The sequence below is a fragment of the Salmo salar genome, chromosome ssa26 (genome assembly GCF_905237065.1).
Source record: "Salmo salar chromosome ssa26, Ssal_v3.1, whole genome shotgun sequence".
Taxonomy (NCBI): Eukaryota; Metazoa; Chordata; class Actinopteri; order Salmoniformes; family Salmonidae; genus Salmo; species Salmo salar.
This window is the reverse complement of record NC_059467.1, coordinates 55,807,511-55,830,187: the sequence shown is the minus strand read 5'-3', so window position 1 is coordinate 55,830,187 and position 22,677 is coordinate 55,807,511. Positions and strand designations below refer to the sequence as shown.

The 22,677-nt window shown below is 48.8% G+C and overlaps 2 protein-coding genes across 2 annotated transcripts in view; both read left to right on the top strand.

The window, feature by feature from the left end:
* Nucleotides 1-4,016, top strand: part of LOC106588060 (Golgi apparatus protein 1) — a 54,730-nt gene extending 50,714 nt beyond the window's left edge. The window contains exons 21-24 of the mRNA XM_014176726.2: nucleotides 119-347; nucleotides 1,575-1,681; nucleotides 2,721-3,485; nucleotides 3,594-4,016. Coding sequence (XP_014032201.2) covers nucleotides 119-347; nucleotides 1,575-1,681; nucleotides 2,721-2,888 — 504 coding nt within the window. The 3' untranslated portion in view covers nucleotides 2,889-3,485; nucleotides 3,594-4,016. The remainder of the gene's footprint in view (nucleotides 1-118; nucleotides 348-1,574; nucleotides 1,682-2,720; nucleotides 3,486-3,593) is intronic.
* A 10,273-nt stretch (nucleotides 4,017-14,289) lies between these two features.
* The window catches only part of pdpr (pyruvate dehydrogenase phosphatase regulatory subunit), a 74,738-nt gene continuing 66,350 nt past the window's right edge, over nucleotides 14,290-22,677 (top strand). Inside the window, exons 1-4 of the mRNA XM_045708454.1 lie at nucleotides 14,290-14,472; nucleotides 15,407-15,694; nucleotides 17,719-17,852; nucleotides 18,171-18,252. Coding sequence (XP_045564410.1) covers nucleotides 15,420-15,694; nucleotides 17,719-17,852; nucleotides 18,171-18,252 — 491 coding nt within the window. The 5' untranslated portion in view covers nucleotides 14,290-14,472; nucleotides 15,407-15,419. The remainder of the gene's footprint in view (nucleotides 14,473-15,406; nucleotides 15,695-17,718; nucleotides 17,853-18,170; nucleotides 18,253-22,677) is intronic.

Genomic DNA, 22,677 nt, shown 5'->3' with positions numbered 1-22,677 from the left:
TCCCTCCCTCCCTCTCCTCCTTCCCTCCCTCCCTCCGTCTCCCTCCCTTCCTCTCCCTCCCTCCGTCTCCCTCCCTCTCCTCCTTCCCTCCCTGCGTCTCCCTCCCTCCCTCCTCCAGATCTCTGGTCTGTGTGCGGAGGAGGCGGTGGCCCAGGAGCAGACCGGTCAGGTGGAGGAGTGTCTGAAGGCCAACCTGTTGAAGATAAAACATGACAGGTGTAAGAAGGAGGTGCTGAACTTGTTGAAGGAGAGCAAGGCAGACGTCTTCGTTGATCCCGTCCTCCACACGGCCTGTGCCCTTGACCTCAAACACCAGTGTGCTGCCGTCACGCCAGGCAGAGGACGACGTGAGTCCCACACCTACTCCTATTTAGTAATGACATAGAGGTATATTTACCTTCCTACCCCCTCCATAGAGGTATATTTACCTTCCTACCCCCTCCATAGAGGTATATTCACCTTCCTACCCCCTCCATAGAGGTATATTCACCTTCCTACCCCCTCCATAGAGGTATATTCACCTTCCTACCCCCTCCATAGAGGTATATTTACCTTCCTACCCCCTCCATAGAGGTATATTTACCTTCCTACCCCTTCCATAGAGGTATATTTACCTTCCTACCCCCTCCATAGAGGTATATTTACCTTCCTACCCCCTCCATAGAGGTATATTTACCTTCCTACCCCCTCCATAGAGGTATATTCACCTTCCTACCCCCTCCATAGAGGTATATTCACCTTCCTACCCCCTCCATAGAGGTATATTCACCTTCCTACACCCTCCATAGAGGTATATTCACCTTCCTACCCCCTCCATAGAGGTATATTCACCTTCCTACCCCCTCCATAGAGGTATATTCACCCTCCTACACCCTCCATAGAGGTATATTTACCCTCCTACACCCTCCATAGAGGTATATTCACCTTCCTACACCCTCCATAGAGGTATATTCACCTTCCTACACCCACCACACCCTCCATAGAGGTATATTTACCCTCCTACACCCTCCATAGAGGTATATTTACCTTCCTACACCCTCCATAGAGGTATATTCACCTTCCTACACCCTCCATAGAGGTATATTCACCTTCCTACACCCTCCATAGAGGTATATTTACCTTCCTACACCCTCCATAGAGGTATATTCACCTTCCTACCCCCTCCATAGAGGTATATTCACCTTCCTACCCCCTCCATAGAGGTATATTTACCTTCCTACACCCTCCATAGAGGTATATTCACCTTCCTACACCCTCCATAGAGGTATATTCACCTTCCTACACCCTCCATAGAGGTATATTCACCTTCCTACACCCTCCATAGAGGTATATTCACCTTCCTACACCCTCCATAGAGGTATATTCACCTTCCTACACCCTCCATAGAGGTATATTCACCTTCCTACACCCACCACACCCTCCATAGAGGTATATTTACCCTCCTACACCCTCCATAGAGGTATATTTACCTTCCTACACCCTCCATAGAGGTATATTCACCTTCCTACCCCCTCCATAGAGGTATATTCACCTTCCTACACTCTCTCCTCTCTCTATCTATCTCTCTCTACCAGAGATGTCATGTCTACTGGAGTCGTTGCAGGATAAGCGAGTCCGTCTGCAGCCAGAGTGTAAGAAGAGACTCCAGGACCGCATGGACATGTGGAGCTACGCCGCCAAGGTTATTATACACTCCTTCAACCTGGCAGGGCTTCCCCTTTAACCTGGCAGGGCTTCCCCTTTAACCTGGCAGGGCTTCCCCTTTAACCTGGCAGGGCTTCCCCTTTAACCTGGCAGGGCTTCCCCTTTAACCTGGCAGCTGCAGGGCTTCCCCTTTAACCTGGCAGCTGCAGGGCTTTCCCTTTAACCTGGCAGCTGCAGGGCTTTCCCTTTAACCTGGCAGCTGCAGGGCTTTCCCTTTAACCTGGCAGCTGCAGGGCTTCCCCTTTAACCTGGCAGCTGCAGGGCTTCCCCTTTAACCTGACACCTGCAGGGCTTCCCCTTTAATAACCACAGATTTTTTTTCAGCAGTGGTGGCAAATTTGTCTGTTTTAAAACTGATTTCCTGCAACTCTACACATTTTGCCATGGGTCTGTGAGAACATTTAAAGCTATGTTGGTCCATTTGTCTTTTCTACATTATTTATATTTAATTTTATATTAATTTCTTACCTAATGTTTTTTGGCATGGCGTCACGATTTTGTCTATAAGGAAACTCAGAAATAATTCCCTCTCTCCCCCCAGGTAGTGACCCCCCCTCTAATAATTCCCTCTCTCCCCCCAGGTAGTGACCCCCCCTCTAATAATTCCCTCTCTCCCCCCAGGTAGTGACCCGCCCTCTAATAATTCCCTCTCTCCCCCCAGGTAGTGACCCCCCCTCTAATAATTCCCTCTCTCCCCCCAGGTAGTGACCCGCCCTCTAATAATTCCCTCTCTCCCCCCAGGTGTTGACCCCCCTCTAATTATTCCCTCTCTCCCCCCAGGTGTTGACCCCCCCTCTAATTATTCCCTCTCTCCCCCCCAGGTGTTGACCCCCCCCTCTAATTATTCCCTCTCTCCCCCCAGGTGGTAACCCCCCCTAATAATTCCCTCTCTCCCCCCAGGTGTTGACCCCCCCTCTAATAATTCCCTCTCCCCCCAGATGGTAACCCCCCCTAATAATTCCCTCTCTCCCCCCAGGTGATGACCCCCCCCCTCTAATTATTCCCTCTCCCCCCAGGTGGCGCCAGCAGAGGGGTTCTCAGACCTTGCCTTGCAGGTGATGACCTCCCCCTCTAAGAACTACATCCTGTTTATAATCTCCCTGGGGGTGATTGTCCTCTTCCTGGTCGGCCTGCTCTGCGGACGCATCACCAAGAGAGTCACCAGGGAACTGAAGGACAGGTAGAGAGAGGAGGACGGACGGACGGACGGACCTCCCTGGGACGGACGGACGGATCCTGACCTCCCTGGGACTGACGGACGGACGGACCTCCCTGGGACTGACGGACGGACGGACCTCCCTGGGACGGACGGACGGACCTCCCTGGGACGGACGGACGGACGGACCTCCCTGGGACGGACGGACCTCCCTGGGACGGACGGACGGACGGACCTCCCTGGGACTATTGCCTATATAGAGCACTACTTGTGACCAGAGCCCTGGGTCCTTCATACCCGGACCTGACATCACAGAACAATATCAATGTTGTCGCCTCTTTGGTCCACTTCATCAACTGGCTTTGTGTGAGAACTAACTCTATAGGTCTCTGGTCAGAAGTCTTGTGAGAGAACTAACTCTATAGGTCTCTGGTCAGATGTCTTGTGTGAGAACTAACTCTATAGGTCTCTGGTCAGATGTCTTGTGAGAGAACTAACTCTATAGGTCTCTGGTCAGATGTCTTGTGAGAGAACTAACTCTATAGGTCTCTGGTCAGATGTCTTGTGAGAGAACTAACTCTATAGGTCTCTGGTCAGATGTCTTGTGAGAGAACTAACTCAATAGGTCTCTGGTCAGATGTCTTGTAAACATGGTCTCTGGTCAGATGTCTTGTGAGAGAACTAACTCTATAGGTCTCTGGTCAGATGTCTTGTGAGAGAACTAACTCAATAGGTCTCTGGTCAGAAGTCTTGTGAGAGAACTAACTCTATAGGTCTCTGGTCAGAAGTCTTGTGAGAGACTAACTCTATAGGTCTCTGGTCAGAAGTCTTGTGAGAACTAACTCTATAGGTCTCTGGTCAGATGTCTTGTGAGAGAACTAACTCTATAGGTCTCTGGTCAGAACTCTTGCACTATGTAGGGAACAGGGTTCTATTTGGTTGGCAGAAACAGACTGTCTCTTCCAAAGGTCCAGCTAAAAAAACCCATCCCTGGCTTGGCCCAGCCCCCTCCGCCCCTCCCGCCAATGTATTTTAGCAGAATCAGAGCAGCTCAGGGCTCTGGTCTAAAGTAGTGCACTATATAGGGAATAGGGTTCCATAGGGCCTGGTCAATAGTAGTGCACTATATAGGGAATAGGGTTCCATAGGGCCCTGGTCAATAGTAGTGCACTATATAGGGAATAGGGTTCCATAGGGCTCTGGTCAATAGTAGTGCACTATATAGGGAATAGGGTTCCATAGGGCTCTGGTCTAAAGTAGTGCCTATATAGGGAATAAGGTTCCATAGGCTCTGTTATGCATTAGGGAATAGGGTTCCATAGGGCTCTGGTCAGTATGCACTATATGATAAGGTTCCATAGGGCTCTGGCAAGTAGTGCACTATATAGGGAATAGGGTTCCATAGGGCTCTGGTCAATAGTAGTGCACGACAGAAAGATGCCTTTTTGGGACACTGACCAGTTGGTCATGTATGTGCCTCCTTTAGTAAATGCTAAAGTTAAAATAAACAAAACGTCATATTGTACAAGAACAACCAATTGATGTTGATTTGTAAATATGCTTCTTCTGCTTTCTGAGCTGTTTGTTTTGACTGTGATAATGATGGCGTGTTGGTTTTTTCTATTGTGTTTATGTCCAGTGTCTCTCCTACAGTACGTGAGTCCTGTTATAGCTGGTAACGTGGAATAGAGAAGTGGTTCTGTGGCCGTACATAAACGGCCTGCCCTATTCCCTATTTAACTGCACTACTTTAGACCAGGGCCCTATGGGTCGTGGTCAAAAGGTAGTGTGCACTATGTAGGGAATAAGGTGCATTTTGGGGTCCATCCTCAATCTGTCCTGCTCCACAGAGGTCAGGGACCTGTTGGGATCCATCCTCAATCTGTCCTGCTCCTCAGAGGTCAGGGGCCTGTTGGGATCCATCCTCAATCTGTCCTGCTCCTCAGAGGTCAGGGGCCTGTTGGGATCCATCCTCAATCTGTCCTGCTCCTCAGAGGTCAGGGGCCTGTTGGGGTCCATCCTCAATCTGTCCTGCTCCTCAGAGGTCAGGGGCCTGTTGGGATCCATCCTCAATCTGTCCTGCTCCTCAGAGGTCAGGGGCCTGTTGGGATCCATCCTCAATCTGTCCTGCTCCTCAGAGGTCAGGGGCCTGTTGGGATCCATCCTCAATCTGTCCTGCTCCTCAGAGGTCAGGGGCCTGTTGGGATCCATTCCAATTGAACTTGGTCAATTCAGGAAATAAACTGATATTCCAATTCAATAATTAAAATTATTTCTAAAATAACCTGAAAACGAGAAGCTATTTATTTCAAAAGTTTTTCCATCTTTTAATTAGGAATCAGATGGTGTTAGAGTGGAGGAGGGGGGTTCAGAAAGGTTTTTCCATCTTTTAATTAGGAATCAGATGGTGTTAGAGTGGAGGAGGGGGGTTCAGAAAGGTTTTTCCATCTGTTAATTAGGAATCAGATGGTGTTAGAGTGGAGGAGGGGGGTTCAGAAAGGTTTTTCCATCTGTTAATTAGGAATCAGATGGTGTTAGAGTGGAGGAGGGGGGTTCAGAAAGGTTTTTCCATCTGTTAATTAGGAATCAGATGGTGTTAGAGTGGAGGAGGGGGGTTCAGAAAGGTTTTTCCATCTTTTAATTAGGAATCAGATGGTGTTAGAGTGGAGGAGGGGGGTTCAGAAAGGTTTTTCCATCTGTTAATTAGGAATCAGATGGTGTTAGAGTGGAGGAGGGGGGTTCAGAAAGGTTTTTCCATCTGTTAATTAGGAATCAGATGGTGTTAGAGTGGAGGAGGGGGTTCAGAAAGGTTTTTCCATCTGTTAATTAGGAATCAGATGGTGTTAGAGTGGAGGAGGGGGGTTCAGAGAGGTTTTTCCATCTGTTAATTAGGAATCAGATGGTGTTAGAGTGGAGGAGGGGGGTTCAGAAAGGTTTTTCCATCTGTTAATTAGGAATCAGATGGTGTTAGAGTGGAGGAGGGGGGTTCAGAAAGGTTTTTCCATCTGTTAATTAGGAATCAGATGGTGTTAGAGTGGAGGAGGGGGGTTCAGAGAAGGTTTTTCCATCTGTTAATTAGGAATCAGATGGTGTTAGAGTGGAGGAGGGGGGTTCAGAAAGGTTTTTCCATCTGTTAATTAGGAATCAGATGGTGTTAGAGTGGAGGAGGGGGGTTCAGAGAAGGTTTTTCCATCTGTTAATTAGGAATCAGATGGTGTTAGAGTGGAGGAGGGGGGGTTCAGAAAGGTTTTTCCATCTGTTAATTAGGAATCAGATGGTGTTAGAGTGGAGGAGGGGGGTTCAGAAAGGTTTTTCCATCTGTTAATTAGGAATCAGATGGTGTTAGAGTGGAGGAGGGGGGGTTCAGAAAGGTTTTTCCATCTGTTAATTAGGAATCAGATGGTGTTAGAGTGGAGGAGGGGGTTCAGAAAGGTTTTTCCATCTGTTAATTAGGAATCAGATGGTGTTAGAGTGGAGGAGGGGGGTTCAGAAAGGTTTTTCCATCTGTTAATTAGGAATCAGATGGTGTTAGAGTGGAGGAGGGGGGTTCAGAAAGGTTTTTCCATCTGTTAATTAGGAATCAGATGGTGTTAGAGTGGAGGAGGGGGGTTCAGAAAGGTTTTTCCATCTGTTAATTAGGAATCAGATGGTGTTAGAGTGGAGGAGGGGGTTCAGAAAGGTTTTTCCATCTTTTAATTAGGAATCAGATGGTGTTAGAGTGGAGGAGGGGGGGTTCAGAAAGGTTTTTCCATCTGTTAATTAGGAATCAGATGGTGTTAGAGTGGAGGAGGGGGGTTCAGAAAGGTTTTTCCATCTGTTAATTAGGAATCAGATGGTGTTAGAGTGGAGGAGGGGGGTTCAGAGAAGGTTTTTCCATCTGTTAATTAGGAATCAGATGGTGTTAGAGTGGAGGAGGGGGTTCAGAAAGGTTTTTCCATCTGTTAATTAGGAATCAGATGGTGTTAGAGTGGAGGAGGGGGGTTCAGAGAAAGGTTTTTCCATCTGTTAATTAGGAATCAGATGGTGTTAGAGTGGAGGAGGGGGGTTCAGAAAGGTTTTTCCATCTGTTAATTAGGAATCAGATGGTGTTAGAGTGGAGGAGGGGGGTTCAGAAAGGTTTTTCCATCTGTTAATTAGGAATCAGATGGTGTTAGAGTGGAGGAGGGGGTTCAGAAAGGTTTTCCATCTGTTAATTAGGAATCAGATGGTGTTAGAGTGGAGGAGGGGGGGTTCAGAAAAGGTTTTTCCATCTGTTAATTAGGAATCAGATGGTGTTAGAGTGGAGGAGGGGGGTTCAGAAAGGTTTTTCCATCTGTTAATTAGGAATCAGATGGTGTTAGAGTGGAGGAGGGGGGTTCAGAAAGGTTTTTCCATCTGTTAATTAGGAATCAGATGGTGTTAGAGTGGAGGAGGGGGGTTCAGAAAGGTTTTTCCATCTGTTAATTAGGAATCAGATGGTGTTAGAGTGGAGGAGGGGGGTTCAGAAAGGTTTTTCCATCTGTTAATTAGGAATCAGATGGTGTTAGAGTGGAGGAGGGGGGTTCAGAAAGGTTTTTCCATCTGTTAATTAGGAATCAGATGGTGTTAGAGTGGAGGAGGGGGGGTTCAGAAAGGTTTTTCCATCTGTTAATTAGGAATCAGATGGTGTTAGAGTGGAGGAGGGGGGTTCAGAAAGGTTTTTCCATCTGTTAATTAGGAATCAGATGGTGTTAGAGTGGAGGAGGGGGGGTTCAGAAAGGTTTTTCCATCTGTTAATTAGGAATCAGATGGTGTTAGAGTGGAGGAGGGGGGTTCAGAAAGGTTTTTCCATCTTTTAATTAGGAATCAGATGGTGTTAGAGTGGAGGAGGGGGGGTTCAGAAAGGTTTTTCCATCTGTTAATTAGGAATCAGATGGTGTTAGAGTGGAGGAGGGGGGGTTCAGAAAGGTTTTTCCATCTGTTAATTAGGAATCAGATGGTGTTAGAGTGGAGGAGGGGGGTTCAGAAAGGTTTTTCCATCTGTTAATTAGGAATCAGATGGTGTTAGAGTGGAGGAGGGGGGTTCAGAGAAGGTTTTTCCATCTGTTAATTAGGAATCAGATGGTGTTAGAGTGGAGGAGGGGGGTTCAGAAAGGTTTTTCCATCTGTTAATTAGGAATCAGATGGTGTTAGAGTGGAGGAGGGGGGTTCAGAAAGGTTTTTCCATCTGTTAATTAGGAATCAGATGGTGTTAGAGTGGAGGAGGGGGTTCAGAAAGGTTTTTCCATCTGTTAATTAGGAATCAGATGGTGTTAGAGTGGAGGAGGGGGTTCAGAAAGGTTTTTCCATCTGTTAATTAGGAATCAGATGGTGTTAGAGTGGAGGAGGGGGGTTCAGAAAGGTTTTTCCATCTGTTAATTAGGAATCAGATGGTGTTAGAGTGGAGGAGGGGGGTTCAGAAAGGTTTTTCCATCTGTTAATTAGGAATCAGATGGTGTTAGAGTGGAGGAGGGGGGTTCAGAAAGGTTTTTCCATCTGTTAATTAGGAATCAGATGGTGTTAGAGTGGAGGAGGGGGGTTCAGAGAAAGGTTTTTCCATCTGTTAATTAGGAATCAGATGGTGTTAGAGTGGAGGAGGGGGGTTCAGAAAAGGTTTTTCCATCTGTTAATTAGGAATCAGATGGTGTTAGAGTGGAGGAGGGGGGTTCAGAAAGGTTTTTCCATCTGTTAATTAGGAATCAGATGGTGTTAGAGTGGAGGAGGGGGGGTTCAGAAAGGTTTTTCCATCTGTTAATTAGGAATCAGATGGTGTTAGAGTGGAGGAGGGGGGTTCAGAAAGGTTTTTCCATCTGTTAATTAGGAATCAGATGGTGTTAGAGTGGAGGAGGGGGTTCAGAAAGGTTTTTCCATCTTTTAATTAGGAATCAGATGGTGTTAGAGTGGAGGAGGGGGTTCAGAAAGGTTTTTCCATCTGTTAATTAGGAATCAGATGGTGTTAGAGTGGAGGAGGGGGGTTCAGAAAGGTTTTTCCATCTGTTAATTAGGAATCAGATGGTGTTAGAGTGGAGGAGGGGGGGTTCAGAAAGGTTTTCCATCTGTTAATTAGGAATCAGATGGTGTTAGAGTGGAGGAGGGGGGGTTCAGAGAGGTTTTTCCATCTGTTAATTAGGAATCAGATGGTGTTAGAGTGGAGGAGGGGGGTTCAGAAAGGTTTTTCCATCTGTTAATTAGGAATCAGATGGTGTTAGAGTGGAGGAGGGGGGGTTCAGAAAGGTTTTTCCATCTGTTAATTAGGAATCAGATGGTGTTAGAGTGGAGGAGGGGGGTTCAGAAAGGTTTTTCCATCTGTTAATTAGGAATCAGATGGTGTTAGAGTGGAGGAGGGGGGTTCAGAAAGGTTTTTCCATCTGTTAATTAGGAATCAGATGGTGTTAGAGTGGAGGAGGGGGGTTCAGAAAGGTTTTTCCATCTGTTAATTAGGAATCAGATGGTGTTAGAGTGGAGGAGGGGGGTTCAGAAAGGTTTTTCCATCTGTTAATTAGGAATCAGATGGTGTTAGAGTGGAGGAGGGGGGTTCAGAAAGGTTTTTCCATCTGTTAATTAGGAATCAGATGGTGTTAGAGTGGAGGAGGGGGGTTCAGAAAGGTTTTTCCTCTGTTAATGCTGTCATCTAGATGATCTGTTGTATCCAGTTTAAATGAATCCATGTGTCAGCGCGTGTTGACGGACGACCGAGGCACCACCTGTGCTCGTGTTGAAAAAGTATTTGGTTTTAAATATACAGAAGTATAAAAAGTTAATATAATTGCTAAAATATACTTAAGTATCAAAAGTAAAAGTTTAAATCATTTAAAATTCTTTATATTAAGCAAATCAGACGGCAGCATTTTCTTGTTTTTTAAAATGTTATTTACAGACATAATTTACAAACTAGTGAGTCCACCAGATCAGAGGCAGTAGGGAGGACCAGGGATGTTCTCTGTTTAGTGAGTCCTCCAGATCAGAGGCAGTAGGGAGGACCAGGGATGTTCTCTGTTTAGTGAGTCCTCCAGATCAGAGGCAGTAGGGATGACTAGGGATGTTCTCTGTTTAGTGAGTCTGCCAGATCAGAGGCAGTAGAGATGACCAGGGATGATCTCTGTTTAGTGAGTCCTCCAGATCAGAGGCAGTAGGGACGACCAGGGATGTTCTCTGTTTAGTGAGTCCTCCAGATCAGAGGCAGTAGGGATGACCAGGGATGTTCTCTGTTTAGTGAGTCCTCCAGATCCGAGGCAGTAGGGATGACCAGGGATGTTCTCTGTTTAGTGAGTCCTCCAGATCAGAGGCAGTAGGGATGACCAGGGATGTTCTCTGTTTAGTGAGTCCTCCAGACCAGAGGCAGTAGAGATGACCAGGGATGTTCTCTTGATAAGTGTATAAATTAGACTATTTTCCTGTCCTGCTAAACATTCAAAATGTACTTTTGGCTGTCAGGGAAAACGTATGGAGTAAAAAGTACATTTTCTTTAGGAATGTAGTGAAGTAAAAGTTGTAAAATATAAATAAAGTACAGATACCCAGAAAACATTTTACTGAAGCACTTTACACCACTGGTGTACATTGAATGTGTATTTTACATTTGTGAAATTATTTCGATGTGATATGAAAGTAAAGGGGGTTTGTGTCTCTAGAACTGTATCACAATTGAGAAGCTGATTCATGTTTAGACGGAGTATTTGTCTGTTTTTGGCTTCCAGAGCCAGTCTACCTCTGAAAATAACATAATGGCCTTGGACCTTAAAGAGTAACCTTAGGCCTCTTTAATAAGAGGTCATCTTGGGTTAGAACTGGGCCCTGTTGTAAATCTGGCACCACTACCACCATCCTCCACATCTCAACCCTGGAACAGCGTGAAAGGAGGGGAGAGTTCTGGACACCGAGGCCCCTCCGTGAGACTGTTTGGACTGCATGAGAAGGGTCACAAAGCACCTCTGTTTCCAGGGGCTGTAGAGGACACCTCTACTGCTTCAGCAACACTTGGACGTCCCGCTCTATTCAATTTAAACAAAAGTTTGTCCTTCCTTCCTGTCTGTTTTTTTGTGCGGTTTGAAGTGAGACTTCTTTGAAACAGACTGACGATAACCAGTTTTCTTTGTGTATAGTTATGGATGTGCTATAATTTTTCTGATTATGCCACAACGTAATATTGAGATTTTACATTGTGTTTTTTTTTTTTGCTGTACAGATGAACATTTGGTCAATTTAATAAAATTGTCTGCGGATTTTTTACATCATTGTGTTCTCATGTTGGGTATTTCAGAATGACTGTTGGTATCATGTGATTAGAAAAGCAATGTATTTCCAACAGATGTTTTTAATTTGAAGACAACTGGATAAAAACAGTCTCCCTTTCCTCATAACTGGCACAATATTAATGTATTGAAACAATAACAAATGTGGCCATTTTTTTTTTACATTTTACTACGTACAGTAATGACCAAACGACGTTTCAGGAAGATCCGGTTCACGCAGCGATGGGAGCGGAAACATGACCTCCGGTCCTCCAGCAAGAAGAAGCGAGACGTTGCGAGAATAATGGCCTGACTTTGGCTATTTCCCTTCAAAATAAATGTCCCCGCAATGAAGGTGGTCAAAAATAATTTAGTAATAATATTTATAATATTATTGGTAGAATTGTAATCAACAATTAATTAATTAGTCCATTTGCATTACACAATGTTCAGTACGTTTTTCATATTGGATATTTTATTTATTTTTTTATTTAACCTTTTATTTAACTAGACATGTCAGTTAAGAACAAATTCATATTCACAATAACGGCCAAACCCCAACATTGCAAAACACTTTGTTTTAATCAATTATTTGGTGACGTGAATATATTTAGTGTAGTTTTATCTGAAAAGGATAACTTTTTAAAAAATTTTTATAAATTCACTGAGGAGGATGTTCCTCCACTGTTGGATCGACGTGACCGACAGCGTGTTCCAGGTCCCGCCAATATCCAGAAACTTCACGCAGCCGTTGAAGAGGAGTGGGACAACATCCCACAGGACACCAATCAACAGCCTGATCAACTCTATGTGAAGGAGATGTGTCGCGATGCATTGTGGTCACACCAGATACTGACTGGTTTTAGGCAATGCTGATTTTAACATGTATATCTTTGGTGGGGCAAACTCAACATTTTTTTTTAATGCATGCCAGCAAAGCTACTACACAACACTAAACAATACATGAATTGCACTATAACAGTGATAAATGGTGCCCATAAACTGTTAGGGGCTTTACATAAAGCTGTCCCAACAGCAGAGCTTTCTTGTCAGCACCATGGAGTGAATCCTTACCACTGCTACACCTGGTTATCAGAGGAGCCTTGTCTGACAGCGAAACAGTTCATTCAGCCTCATTTACTGCCTTTTAAAAAACATAGCTGATATGGCTGCTTCGCTTAAACAAATGTGGTTTCTACTGACAATTGAGATGTACAAACTATGGCGTAAGGGAACGATGAGCGGATAAGAGGCAATCCGTAATTTCGGTTAAGACAATGAGCGAGCTAGGACAGACGCAGCCAATATAACTATCTGTTCAGCACTTTTGAAATGTACAGCGACAGAATTCAGAACATGGGCTGTTCATACAGTATTCTCCCTGTACACCAAATCAGAACCGTAGGATAAATAAAGGGGGCATATAAGTAGACAATGAAAGCTCTTACAATACTCGATGATGACATTTCTCTAAAGAGGCTACATGTGCACCACCAAGTCAGAACGGTAGGCTAATTTATGAGGTGGAAGGGACATATCCCCCCCCCCCAGAGTTCCCAGTTGTCTTGAACTCACTGAAGTCTGAGATTTCCCAGTTCCAAGTTTCCAGTTGTTTTGAAAGCGGGAGAAGTCGTACTAGGTTGACAGCGTGACCAGTGTATTCAACCTTTTCTGGCCCATAGTGTTGCATGTGAATGTTTTTATCCTTTTTAAGCTTGGAAAAGAGACCCTTAAACCCAGATTTGCACCCACACACCCACTCCACTGAATAGCAAGCTAGTGATTGCTTTGCAACGCTTGCAGTTAGCCACTGATCAAATCAAATGTTATTTGTCACGTGCGCCGAATACAACAGGTGAAATGCTTACTTACAATGCAGTTTTAAGAAAAATAAGTATTAAGTAAATATAGATAAGTAAAAAAATACAACAAAAAAACAAATGAAAGATTCCTTCCAAATCCCTCACTGTAGAATTTGTGATTTACAACTTCATGTTTATGTCCAATGGTCGATGATCACCGATATGTTTTTTTAAATCTATAATTTCTCTTACGAAAACGTTTGAAAAGGATTTGCCAGTAGATTGTCGATTCGTGATGATGGCCGCTTGTCTAGCTTGCTAGTTAAGATTTTGAAAGTCCAATTAAAGCTGCTGTAAATATAACGTGATTTGACGTCATTTTATTTGTGGCCAATGACTTTGAGCCTTCTTGGATGGGCACTTCTAATGTAAATCTAATGTAAAGCTCCCAAAGGGGGCTTGAATTTTCTAGCTCTCCCTGTAGATTTTGCGGTGATGTAGTGTCCCCATGAGTGACAGAACACTGAGCCAATCACGGCGCAACTAGAGAGCATTACCAACCCCTACGCTCTCTATTTTCCACCGGCTGACCCTCCCACCACAGAAAGCACTGAGCTGGGCTGAAACACCTGTATATTCCTCTGGCTGCCCCACCACCACAGAAAGCACTGAGCTGGGCTGAAACACCTGTATATTCCTCTGGCTGCCCCTCCACCAGAGAAAGCACTGAGCTAAGCTGAAACACCTGCATTTTGGAGATGCCCCTCCACCACAGAAAGCACTGAGCTGGGCTGAAACACCTGTATATTCCTCTGGCTGCCCCACCACCACAGAAAGCACTGAGCTAGGCTGAAACACCTGCATTTTGGAGATGCCCTTCCACCACAGAAAGCACTGAGCTGGGCTGAAACACCTGTATATTCCTCTGGCTGCCCCACCACCACAGAAAGCACTGAGCTGGGCTGAAACACCTGCATTTTGGAGATGTCTTACTCAAGAAGCAACCATGTTTGTATGCGGTTTTATTAACTCACATAGTTTTTTACAAAGTGATATGTGACGTGTTAATGTCAAAAATAACATGAAAAACATACTATTTTAAATGTTTTTGCTAAACAGGTGGTTCTCAAAACAGGTGGGGCTCACCTGCCCTGAATGACAGGCCGCCACTGAGTATCTGTGACCAACAGATGCATATCTGAATTCCCAGTCATGTGAAATCCATACATTAGGTTCTAATGAATTTATTTCAAATTGACTGATTTCCTTCTATGAACTGTAACTCAGTAAAATGGTTTAAATTGTTGCGTTTATATTTTTTCTTAAGTGTATATTCAAAAGTGTGCAAATTTTCATCATAATTATTAATTTACAAAATATACTGGACGAAATTATTATTGTGAAGGATTTGGAGAAACGGAAGTAGTTGTTGTTGCCCGTTTCACGGCGGTGTAAATAAACAATGCAGTTTGTTTGTCCGAAGACGGTCTGGCTGGAACATTCTGGTACCGTCGAAGGGCAGGACTGAAATCTGCTTCAACACTAATAGAGATATCATTACTTTTTCCAGTGGAGTGAATCGGTGAGTTTTGCTACCTAAAATATGGGACAAATGTCACAGAAAAAAAACAGTTAGCCAGTGCGCAGCTAGCTAGCTAGCCAACAATGATAATGCTAACTAGCATGCTAACTAGCATTATCATTAGCAAGACGAATGTCAGAAGAAGCAGGGCGCTAGGGTATTACCAATGTAAAGACGTTTAGATCGGAGTTGTTCTCCTTGGGGTGAAGGTTGAACACAAGCAAACTTCAGATTTTACAATTGGCGTTAGCAAGAAGTGATAGGAGTTAAAGTTGTCATTGAGCCAGCTGATCAACTAACGTTAGCTAGCTAGCTAGCTGTAGCTTGTTTTGAAAGACAGTACGCACGTTAGCTGTGGTAGCTGGTACTCAAGTCTGCATACACGCTAATGTTACGGCTGGCTATGATCCTCCTGGCCTGTTGTGTTGTGATCCTCCTGGCCTGTTGTGTTGTGATCCTCCTGGCCTGTTGTGATCCTCCTGGCCTGTTGTGATCCTCCGGGCCTGTTTGTGTTGTGATTTCCTGTTGTGTTGTGATCCTCCTGGCCTGTTGTGATCCTCCTGGCCTGTTGTGTTGTGATCCTCCTGGCCTGTTGTGTTGTGATCCTCCTGGCCTGTTGTGTTGTGATCCTCCTGGCCTGTTGTGATCCTCCTGGTGTTGTGTTGTATCTCTTTGTGTTCTCCGGGCCTGTTGGGGTTCTGTTTGTGTTGTGATCCTCCTGGCTGTTTGTGTTGTGTCTCCTGGCCTGTTTGTTGTGATCCTCCAGGCCTGTTGTGTTGGATCCTTGGCGTTTGTGTTGTGATCCTCCTGTCCTGTTTGTGTTGTGATCCTCCTGGCCTGTTGTGTTGTGATCCTCCTGGCCTGTTTGTGTTGTGATCCTCCTGGCCTGTTTGTGTTCTGATCCTCCTGGCCTGTTTGTGTTCTGATCCTCCAGGTTCCTCCAAGCCATGCACTGCAGCTGCGTACGGAGCTCCCGGGTTCTGTCTCCTGCCCTGCTCCCTAGGCTGCTGTTCCATGCAGGATGCTGGGCTCCGGGGACTAGGCCTAGGGGTCTCTGGAGCTCCCCCCGGATCCTGGCCTCTGCTGTAGAGACCTCGCAGCCCATCCCCTTGCCCAGCCAAGCCCGGGTGGTGATCTGTGGAGGGGGCATTGTAGGGACGTCTGTTGCCTATCACCTGGCCAAGCTGGGCTGGACTGACATCGTGCTATTGGAGCAGGGAAGGTAAGAAGCTAAATGATGTGGTCTGTTTACAAGAGGGTGTTGCATGTTTCCATAACACGTTATTTGTGGGTAGGTGGACAATATGACATTTTCATCAGTTCATTGTTTTACTGGGCTTGTCAGGTGATGGGAGACCAATACAGTAAAAGCGCGGACTAGCCTACGAAACCTTATTGATGATAACGATGATAACATCTAGAAATCAGAAGGAACCATAGTCTTATGTCTCATTACTCACTCTGCTGTGTTGTGGTCCTCTGTCTGTGTGGTCCTCTGTCTGTGTTGTGGTCCTCTGTCTGTGTTGTGGTCCTCTGTCTGTGTTGTGGTCCTCTGTCTGTGTTGTGGTCCTCTGTCTGTGTTGTGGTCCTCTGTCTGTGTGGTCCTCTGTCTGTGTTGTGGTACTCTGTCTGTGTTGTGGTACTCTGTCTGTGTTGTGGTCCTCTGTCTGTGTTGTGGTCCTCTGTCTGTGTTGTGGTCCTCTGTCTGTGTTGTGGTCCTCTGTCTGTGTTAGACAGGGAGGAAAGTAGATGGCCGTTCTTACACCTATGGGATCTACTATCTGTGTAATTGTGGATCATAGAATCCCTATGAATTATTGTGATCTCATGTGTATTATGCATGTTAGACTGGGTGTTAGGCTGGGCACTGGCACCACCAGGCTGGGTGTTAGGCTGGGCACTGGCACCACCAGGCTGGGTGTTAGGCTGGGCACTGGCACCACCAGGCTGGGTGTTAGGCTGGGCACTGGCACCACCAGGCTGGGTGTTAGGCTGGGTGCTGGCACCACCAGGCTGGGTGTTAGGCTGGGCGCTGGCACCACCAGGCTGGGTGTTAGGCTGGGTGCTGGCACCACCAGGCTGGGTGTTAGGCTGGGCGCTGGCACCACCAGGCTGGATGTCCCAGACCTGCTGGAACCCTGACCTGTTCACCGGACGTGCTACCTGTCCCAGACCTGCTGTTTTCAACTCTCTAGAGACAGCAGGAGCGGTAGAGATACTCTCAAAGATCGGCTATGAAAAAGCCAACTGACACTTACTCTTGTGTTACTGACTTGTTGCACCCTCGATAACTACTATGATTATTATTATTTGACCATGCTGGTCATTTATGAACATTTGAACATCTAGGCCCATGTGCTGTTATAATCTCCACCCGGCACAGCCAGAAGAGGACTGGCCACCCCTCATAGCCTGGTTCCTCTCTAGGTTTCTTCCTAGGTTCTGGCCTTTCTAGGGAGTTTTTCCTAGCCACCCCTCATAGCCTGGTTCCTCTCTAGGTTTCTTCCTAGGTTTTGGCCTTTCTGGGGAGTTTTTCCTAGGGAGTTTTTCCTAGCCACCGTGCTTCTACACCTGCATTGCTTGCTGTTGGGGGTTTTAGGCTGGGTTTCTGTACAGCACTTTGAGATATCAGCTCCCTGACCGCCCTTAAGAAGGGCTATATAAATACATTTGATTTGATGTTAGGCTGGGTGCTGGGATCATCTCTGTGTGTGTGTGTGTGTGTGTGTTGTACCAGTGGTATTTAGTTGTGTGTATAAACTACATTTACCAGTAGTATTTAGTTGTGTGTATAAACTACATTTACCACCAGGCTGTGTGCTAGGCTAGGTGCTGTAGCTAACCATGTCCTCATCTCTCTGTGTGCTAGGCTAGGTGCTGTAGCTAACCATGTTGTCCTCATCTCTCTGTGTGCTAGGCTAGGTGCTAGGCTAGGTGCTGTAGCTAACCATGTTGTCCTCATCTCTCTGTGTGCTAGGCTAGGTGCTAGGCTAGGTGCTGTAGCTAACCATGTCCTCATCTCTCTGTGTGCTAGGCTAGGTGCTGGCTAGGTGCTGTATCTAACCATGTTGTCCTCATCTCTTTGTGTGCTAGGCTAGGTGCTGTGGCTAACCATGTTGTCCTCATCTCTCTGTGTGCTAGGCTAGGTGCTGTCCCTAACCATGTTGTCCTCATCTCTCTGTGTGCTAGGCTAGGTGCTAGGCTAGGTGCTGTAGCTAACCATGTCCTCATCGCTCTGTGTGCTAGGCTAGGTGCTGGCACCACCAGGCTGTGTGCTGGGATCGTCAGCGTTGCCAAGCCCATCTCCATTGAGTGTAAAATGGCTGACTACTCCAACTCCCTGTATGAACACCTGGAGGAGGAGACTGGGGTCAAGACAGGTGGGATGGTCTTCTACAGTATGACTCTAGCCTGAGTTCCACTCCATTTGTACTAACATGCCTACAGTATGACTCTAGCCTGAGTTCCCTCCCTTCTCATATTCTGTTTCCGTTTGTGTATAAACTGGATCTACCTGTGGTATTTAGTCTTGTGGAAAAACAGATTTACCTGTGGTATTTAGTCTTGTGGAAAAACAGATTTACCAGTGGTATTTAGTTGTGTGCCAAAGCCAAGAGAGTATGGCAGGGCGTTGCCTTGTGTGGTTTAACATGAGATGACTCGTGACTTGGCAGTCCTGATGTGTGTGTTTGTTCCAGGCTACGTGAGAACAGGCTCTCTATGCCTGGCCCAGAATCAGGACCGTTTCCTGTCCCTGAAACGTCTGGCATCCAGGCTGAAGTAAGTCCCTCCCTGACCGCCCTTCTCTCCTCTCCTCTCCCTGACCCTGCCTCTCTCTGGTCCAGTAGGCCTCTCCTCTGGTCCAGTAGGTCTCTCCCTGACCCTGCCTCTCTCTGGTCCAGTAGGCCTCTCCTCTGGTCCAGTAGGTCTCTCCCTGACCCTGCCTCTCTCTGGTCCAGTAGGCCTCTCCTCTGGTCCAGTAGGTCTCTCCCTGACCCTGCCTCTCTCTGGTCCAGTAGGCCTCTCCTCTGGTCCAGTAGGTCTCTCCCTGACCCTGCCTCTCTCTGGTCCAGTAGGCCTCTCCTCTGGTCCAGTAGGTCTCTCCCTGACCCTGCCTCTCTCTGGTCCAGTAGGCCTCTCCTCTGGTCCAGTAGGTCTCTCCCTGACCCTGCCTCTCTCTGGTCCAGTAGGCCTCTCCTCTGGTCCAGTAGGTCTCTCCCTGACCCTGCCTTTCTCTGGTCCAGTAGGCCTCTCCTCTGGTCCAGTAGGTCTCTCCCTGACCCTGCCTCTCTCTGGTCCAGTAGGCCTCTCCTCTGGTCCAGTAGGTCTCTCCCTGACCCTCCCTCTCTCTGGTCCAGTAGGTCTCTCCCTGACCCTGCCTCTCTCTGGTCCAGTAGGCCTCTCTCTGGTCCAGTAGGCCTCTCCTCTGGTCCAGTAGGTCTCTCCCTGACCCTGCCTCTCTCTGGTCCAGTAGGCCTCTCCTCTGGTCCAGTAGGTCTCTCCCTGACCCTGCCTCTCTCTGGTCCAGTAGGCCTCTCCTCTGGTCCAGTAGGTCTCTCCCTGACCCTGCCTCTCTCTGGTCCAGTAGGCCTCTCCTCTGGTCCAGTAGGTCTCTCCCTGACCCTGCCTCTCTCTGGTCCAGTAGGCCTCTCCTCTGGTCCAGTAGGTCTCTCCCTGACCCTGCCTTTCTCTGGTCCAGTAGGCCTCTCCTCTGGTCCAGTAGGTCTCTCCCTGACCCTGCCTCTCTCTGGTCCAGTAGGCCTCTCCTCTGGTCCAGTAGGTCTCTCCCTGACCCTGCCTCTCTCTGGTCCAGTAGGTCTCTCCCTGACCCTGCCTCTCTCTGGTCCAGTAGGCCTCTCTCTGGTCCAGTAGGCCTCTCCTCTGGTCCAGTAGGTCTCTCCCTGACCCTGCCTCTCTCTGGTCCAGTAGGCCTCTCCTCTGGTCCAGTAGGTCTCTCCCTGACCCTGCCTCTCTCTGGTCCAGTAGGCCTCTCCTCTGGTCCAGTAGGTCTCTCCCTGACCCTGCCTCTCTCTGGTCCTGTAGGCCTCTCCTCTGGTCCAGTAGGTCTCTCCCTGACCCTGCCTCTCTCTGGTCCAGTAGGCCTCTCCTCTGGTCCAGTAGGTCTCTCCCCTGACCCTGCCTCTCTCTGGTCCAGTAGGCCTCTCCTCTGGTCCAGTAGGTCTCTCCCTGACCCTGCCTCTCTCTGGTCCAGTAGGCCTCTCTCTGGTCCAGTAGGCCTCTCTCTGGTCCAGTAGGCCTCTCCTCTGGTCCAGTAGGTCTCTCCCTGACCCTGCCTCTCTCTGGTCCAGTAGGCCTCTCCTCTGGTCCAGTAGGTCTCTCCCTGACCCTGCCTCTCTCTGGTCCAGTAGGCCTCTCCTCTGGTCCAGTAGGTCTCTCCCTGACCCTGCCTCTCCTCTGGTCCAGTAGGTCTCTCCCTGACCCTGCCTCTCTCTGGTCCAGTAGGCCTCTCCTCTGGTCCAGTAGGTCCCTCCCTGACCCTGCCTCTCTCTGGTCCAGTAGGTCTCCCTCTGGTCCAGTAGGCCTCTCCTCTGGTCCAGTAGGTCTCTCCCTGACCCTGCCTCTCTCTGGTCCAGTAGGCCTCTCCTCTGGTCCAGTAGGTCTCTCCCTGACCCTGCCTCTCTCTGGTCCAGTAGGCCTCTCCTCTGGTCCAGTAGGTCTCTCCCTGACCCTGCCTCTCTCTGGTCCAGTAGGCCTCTCCTCTGGTCCAGTAGGTCTCTCCCTGACCCTGCCTCTCTCTGGTCCAGTAGGCCTCTCCTCTGGTCCAGTAGGTCTCTCCCTGACCCTGCCTCTCCTCTGGTCCAGTAGGTCTCTCCCTGACCCTGCCTCTCCTCTGGTCCAGTAGGTCTCTCCCTGACCCTGCCTCTCTCTGGTCCAGTAGGTCTCTCCCTGACCCTGCCTCTCCTCTGGTCCAGTAGGTCTCTCCCTGACCCTGCCTCTCCTCTGGTCCAGTAGGTCTCTCCCTGACCCTGCCTCTCCTCTGGTCCAGTAGGTCTCTCCCTGACCCTGCCTCTCCTCTGGTCCAGTAGGTCTCTCCCTGACCCTGCCTCTCTCTGGTCCAGTAGGCCTCTCCTCTGGTCCAGTAGGTCTCTCCCTGACCCTGCCTCTCCTCTGGTCCAGTAGGTCCCTCCCTGACCCTGCCTCTCTCTGGTCTAGTTATAGCTCAGTACTCTCTCCCTGACCCTGCCTCTCTCTGGTCCAGTAGGCCTCTCCTCTGGTCCAGTAGGTCTCTCCCTGACCCTGCCTCTCTCTGGTCCAGTAGGCCTCTCCTCTGGTCCAGTAGGTCTCTCCTGACCCTGCCTTTCTCTGGTCCAGTAGGCCTCTCCTCTGGTCCAGTAGGTCTCTCCCTGACCCTGCCTCTCTCTGGTCCAGTAGGCCTCTCCTCTGGTCCAGTAGGTCTCTCCCTGACCCTGCCTCTCTCTGGTCCAGTAGGTCTCTCCCTGACCCTGCCTCTCTCTGGTCCAGTAGGTCTCTCTCTGGTCCAGTAGGCCTCTCCTCTGGTCCAGTAGGTCTCTCCTGCCCCTGCCTCTCTCTGGTCCAGTAGGCCTCTCCTCTGGTCCAGTAGGTCTCTCCCCTGACCCTGCCTCTCTCTGGTCCAGTAGGCCTCTCCTCTGGTCCAGTAGGTCTCTCCCTGACCCTGCCTCTCTCTGGTCCTGTAGGCCTCTCCTCTGGTCCAGTAGGTCTCTCCCTGACCCTGCCTCTCTCTGGTCCAGTAGGCCTCTCCTCTGGTCCAGTAGGTCTCTCCCTGACCCTGCCTCTCTCTGGTCCAGTAGGCCTCTCTCTGGTCCAGTAGGCCTCTCTCTGGTCCAGTAGGCCTCTCCTCTGGTCCAGTAGGTCTCTCCCTGACCCTGCCTCTCTCTGGTCCAGTAGGCCTCTCCTCTGGTCCAGTAGGTCTCTCCCTGACCCTGCCTCTCTCTGGTCCAGTAGGCCTCTCCTCTGGTCCAGTAGGTCTCTCCCTGACCCTGCCTCTCCTCTGGTCCAGTAGGTCTCTCCCTGACCCTGCCTCTCTCTGGTCCAGTAGGCCTCTCTCTGGTCCAGTAGGTCTCTCCCTGACCCTGCCTCTCTCTGGTCCAGTAGGTCTCCCTCTGGTCCAGTAGGCCTCTCCTCTGGTCCAGTAGGTCTCTCCCTGACCCTGCCTCTCCTCTGGTCCAGTAGGTCTCTCCCTGACCCTGCCTCTCTCTGGTCCAGTAGGCCTCTCCTCTGGTCCAGTAGGTCTCTCCCTGACCCTGCCTCTCTCTGGTCCAGTAGGCCTCTCCTCTGGTCCAGTAGGTCTCTCCCTGACCCTGCCTCTCTCTGGTCCAGTAGGCCTCTCCTCTGGTCCAGTAGGTCTCTCCCTGACCCTGCCTCTCCTCTGGTCCAGTAGGTCTCTCCCTGACCCTGCCTCTCCTCTGGTCCAGTAGGTCTCTCCCTGACCCTGCCTCTCCTCTGGTCCAGTAGGTCTCTCCCTGACCCTGCCTCTCCTCTGGTCCAGTAGGTCTCTCCCTGACCCTGCCTCTCTCTGGTCCAGTAGGCCTCTCTCTCTGGTCCAGTAGGTCTCTCCCTGACCCTGCCTCTCTCTGGTCCAGTAGGCCTCTCCTCTGGTCCAGTAGGTCTCTCCCTGACCCTGCCTCTCTCTGGTCCAGTAGGCCTCTCCTCTGGTCTATAGTCAGTACGTCTCTCCCTGACCCTGCCTCTCTCTGGTCCAGTAGGCCTCTCCTCTGGTCCAGTAGGTCTCTCCCCTGACCCTGCCTCTCTCTGGTCCAGTAGGCCTCTCCTCTGGTCCAGTAGGTCTCTCCTGACCCTGCCTCTCTCTGGTCCAGTAGGCCTCTCCTCTGGTCCAGTAGGTCTCTCCCTGACCCTGCCTCTCTCTGGTCCAGTAGGCCTCTCCTCTGGTCCAGTAGGTCTCTCCCTGACCCTGCCTCTCTCTGGTCCAGTAGGTCTCTCCCTGACCCTGCCTCTCTCTGGTCCAGTAGGCCTCTCTCTGGTCCAGTAGGCCTCTCCTCTGGTCCAGTAGGTCTCTCCTGACCCTGCCTCTCTCTGGTCCAGTAGGCCTCTCCTCTGGTCCAGTAGGTCTCTCCCTGACCCTGCCTCTCTCTGGTCCAGTAGGCCTCTCCTCTGGTCCAGTAGGTCTCTCCCTGACCCTGCCTCTCTCTGGTCCTGTAGGCCTCTCCTCTGGTCCAGTAGGTCTCTCCCTGACCCTGCCTCTCT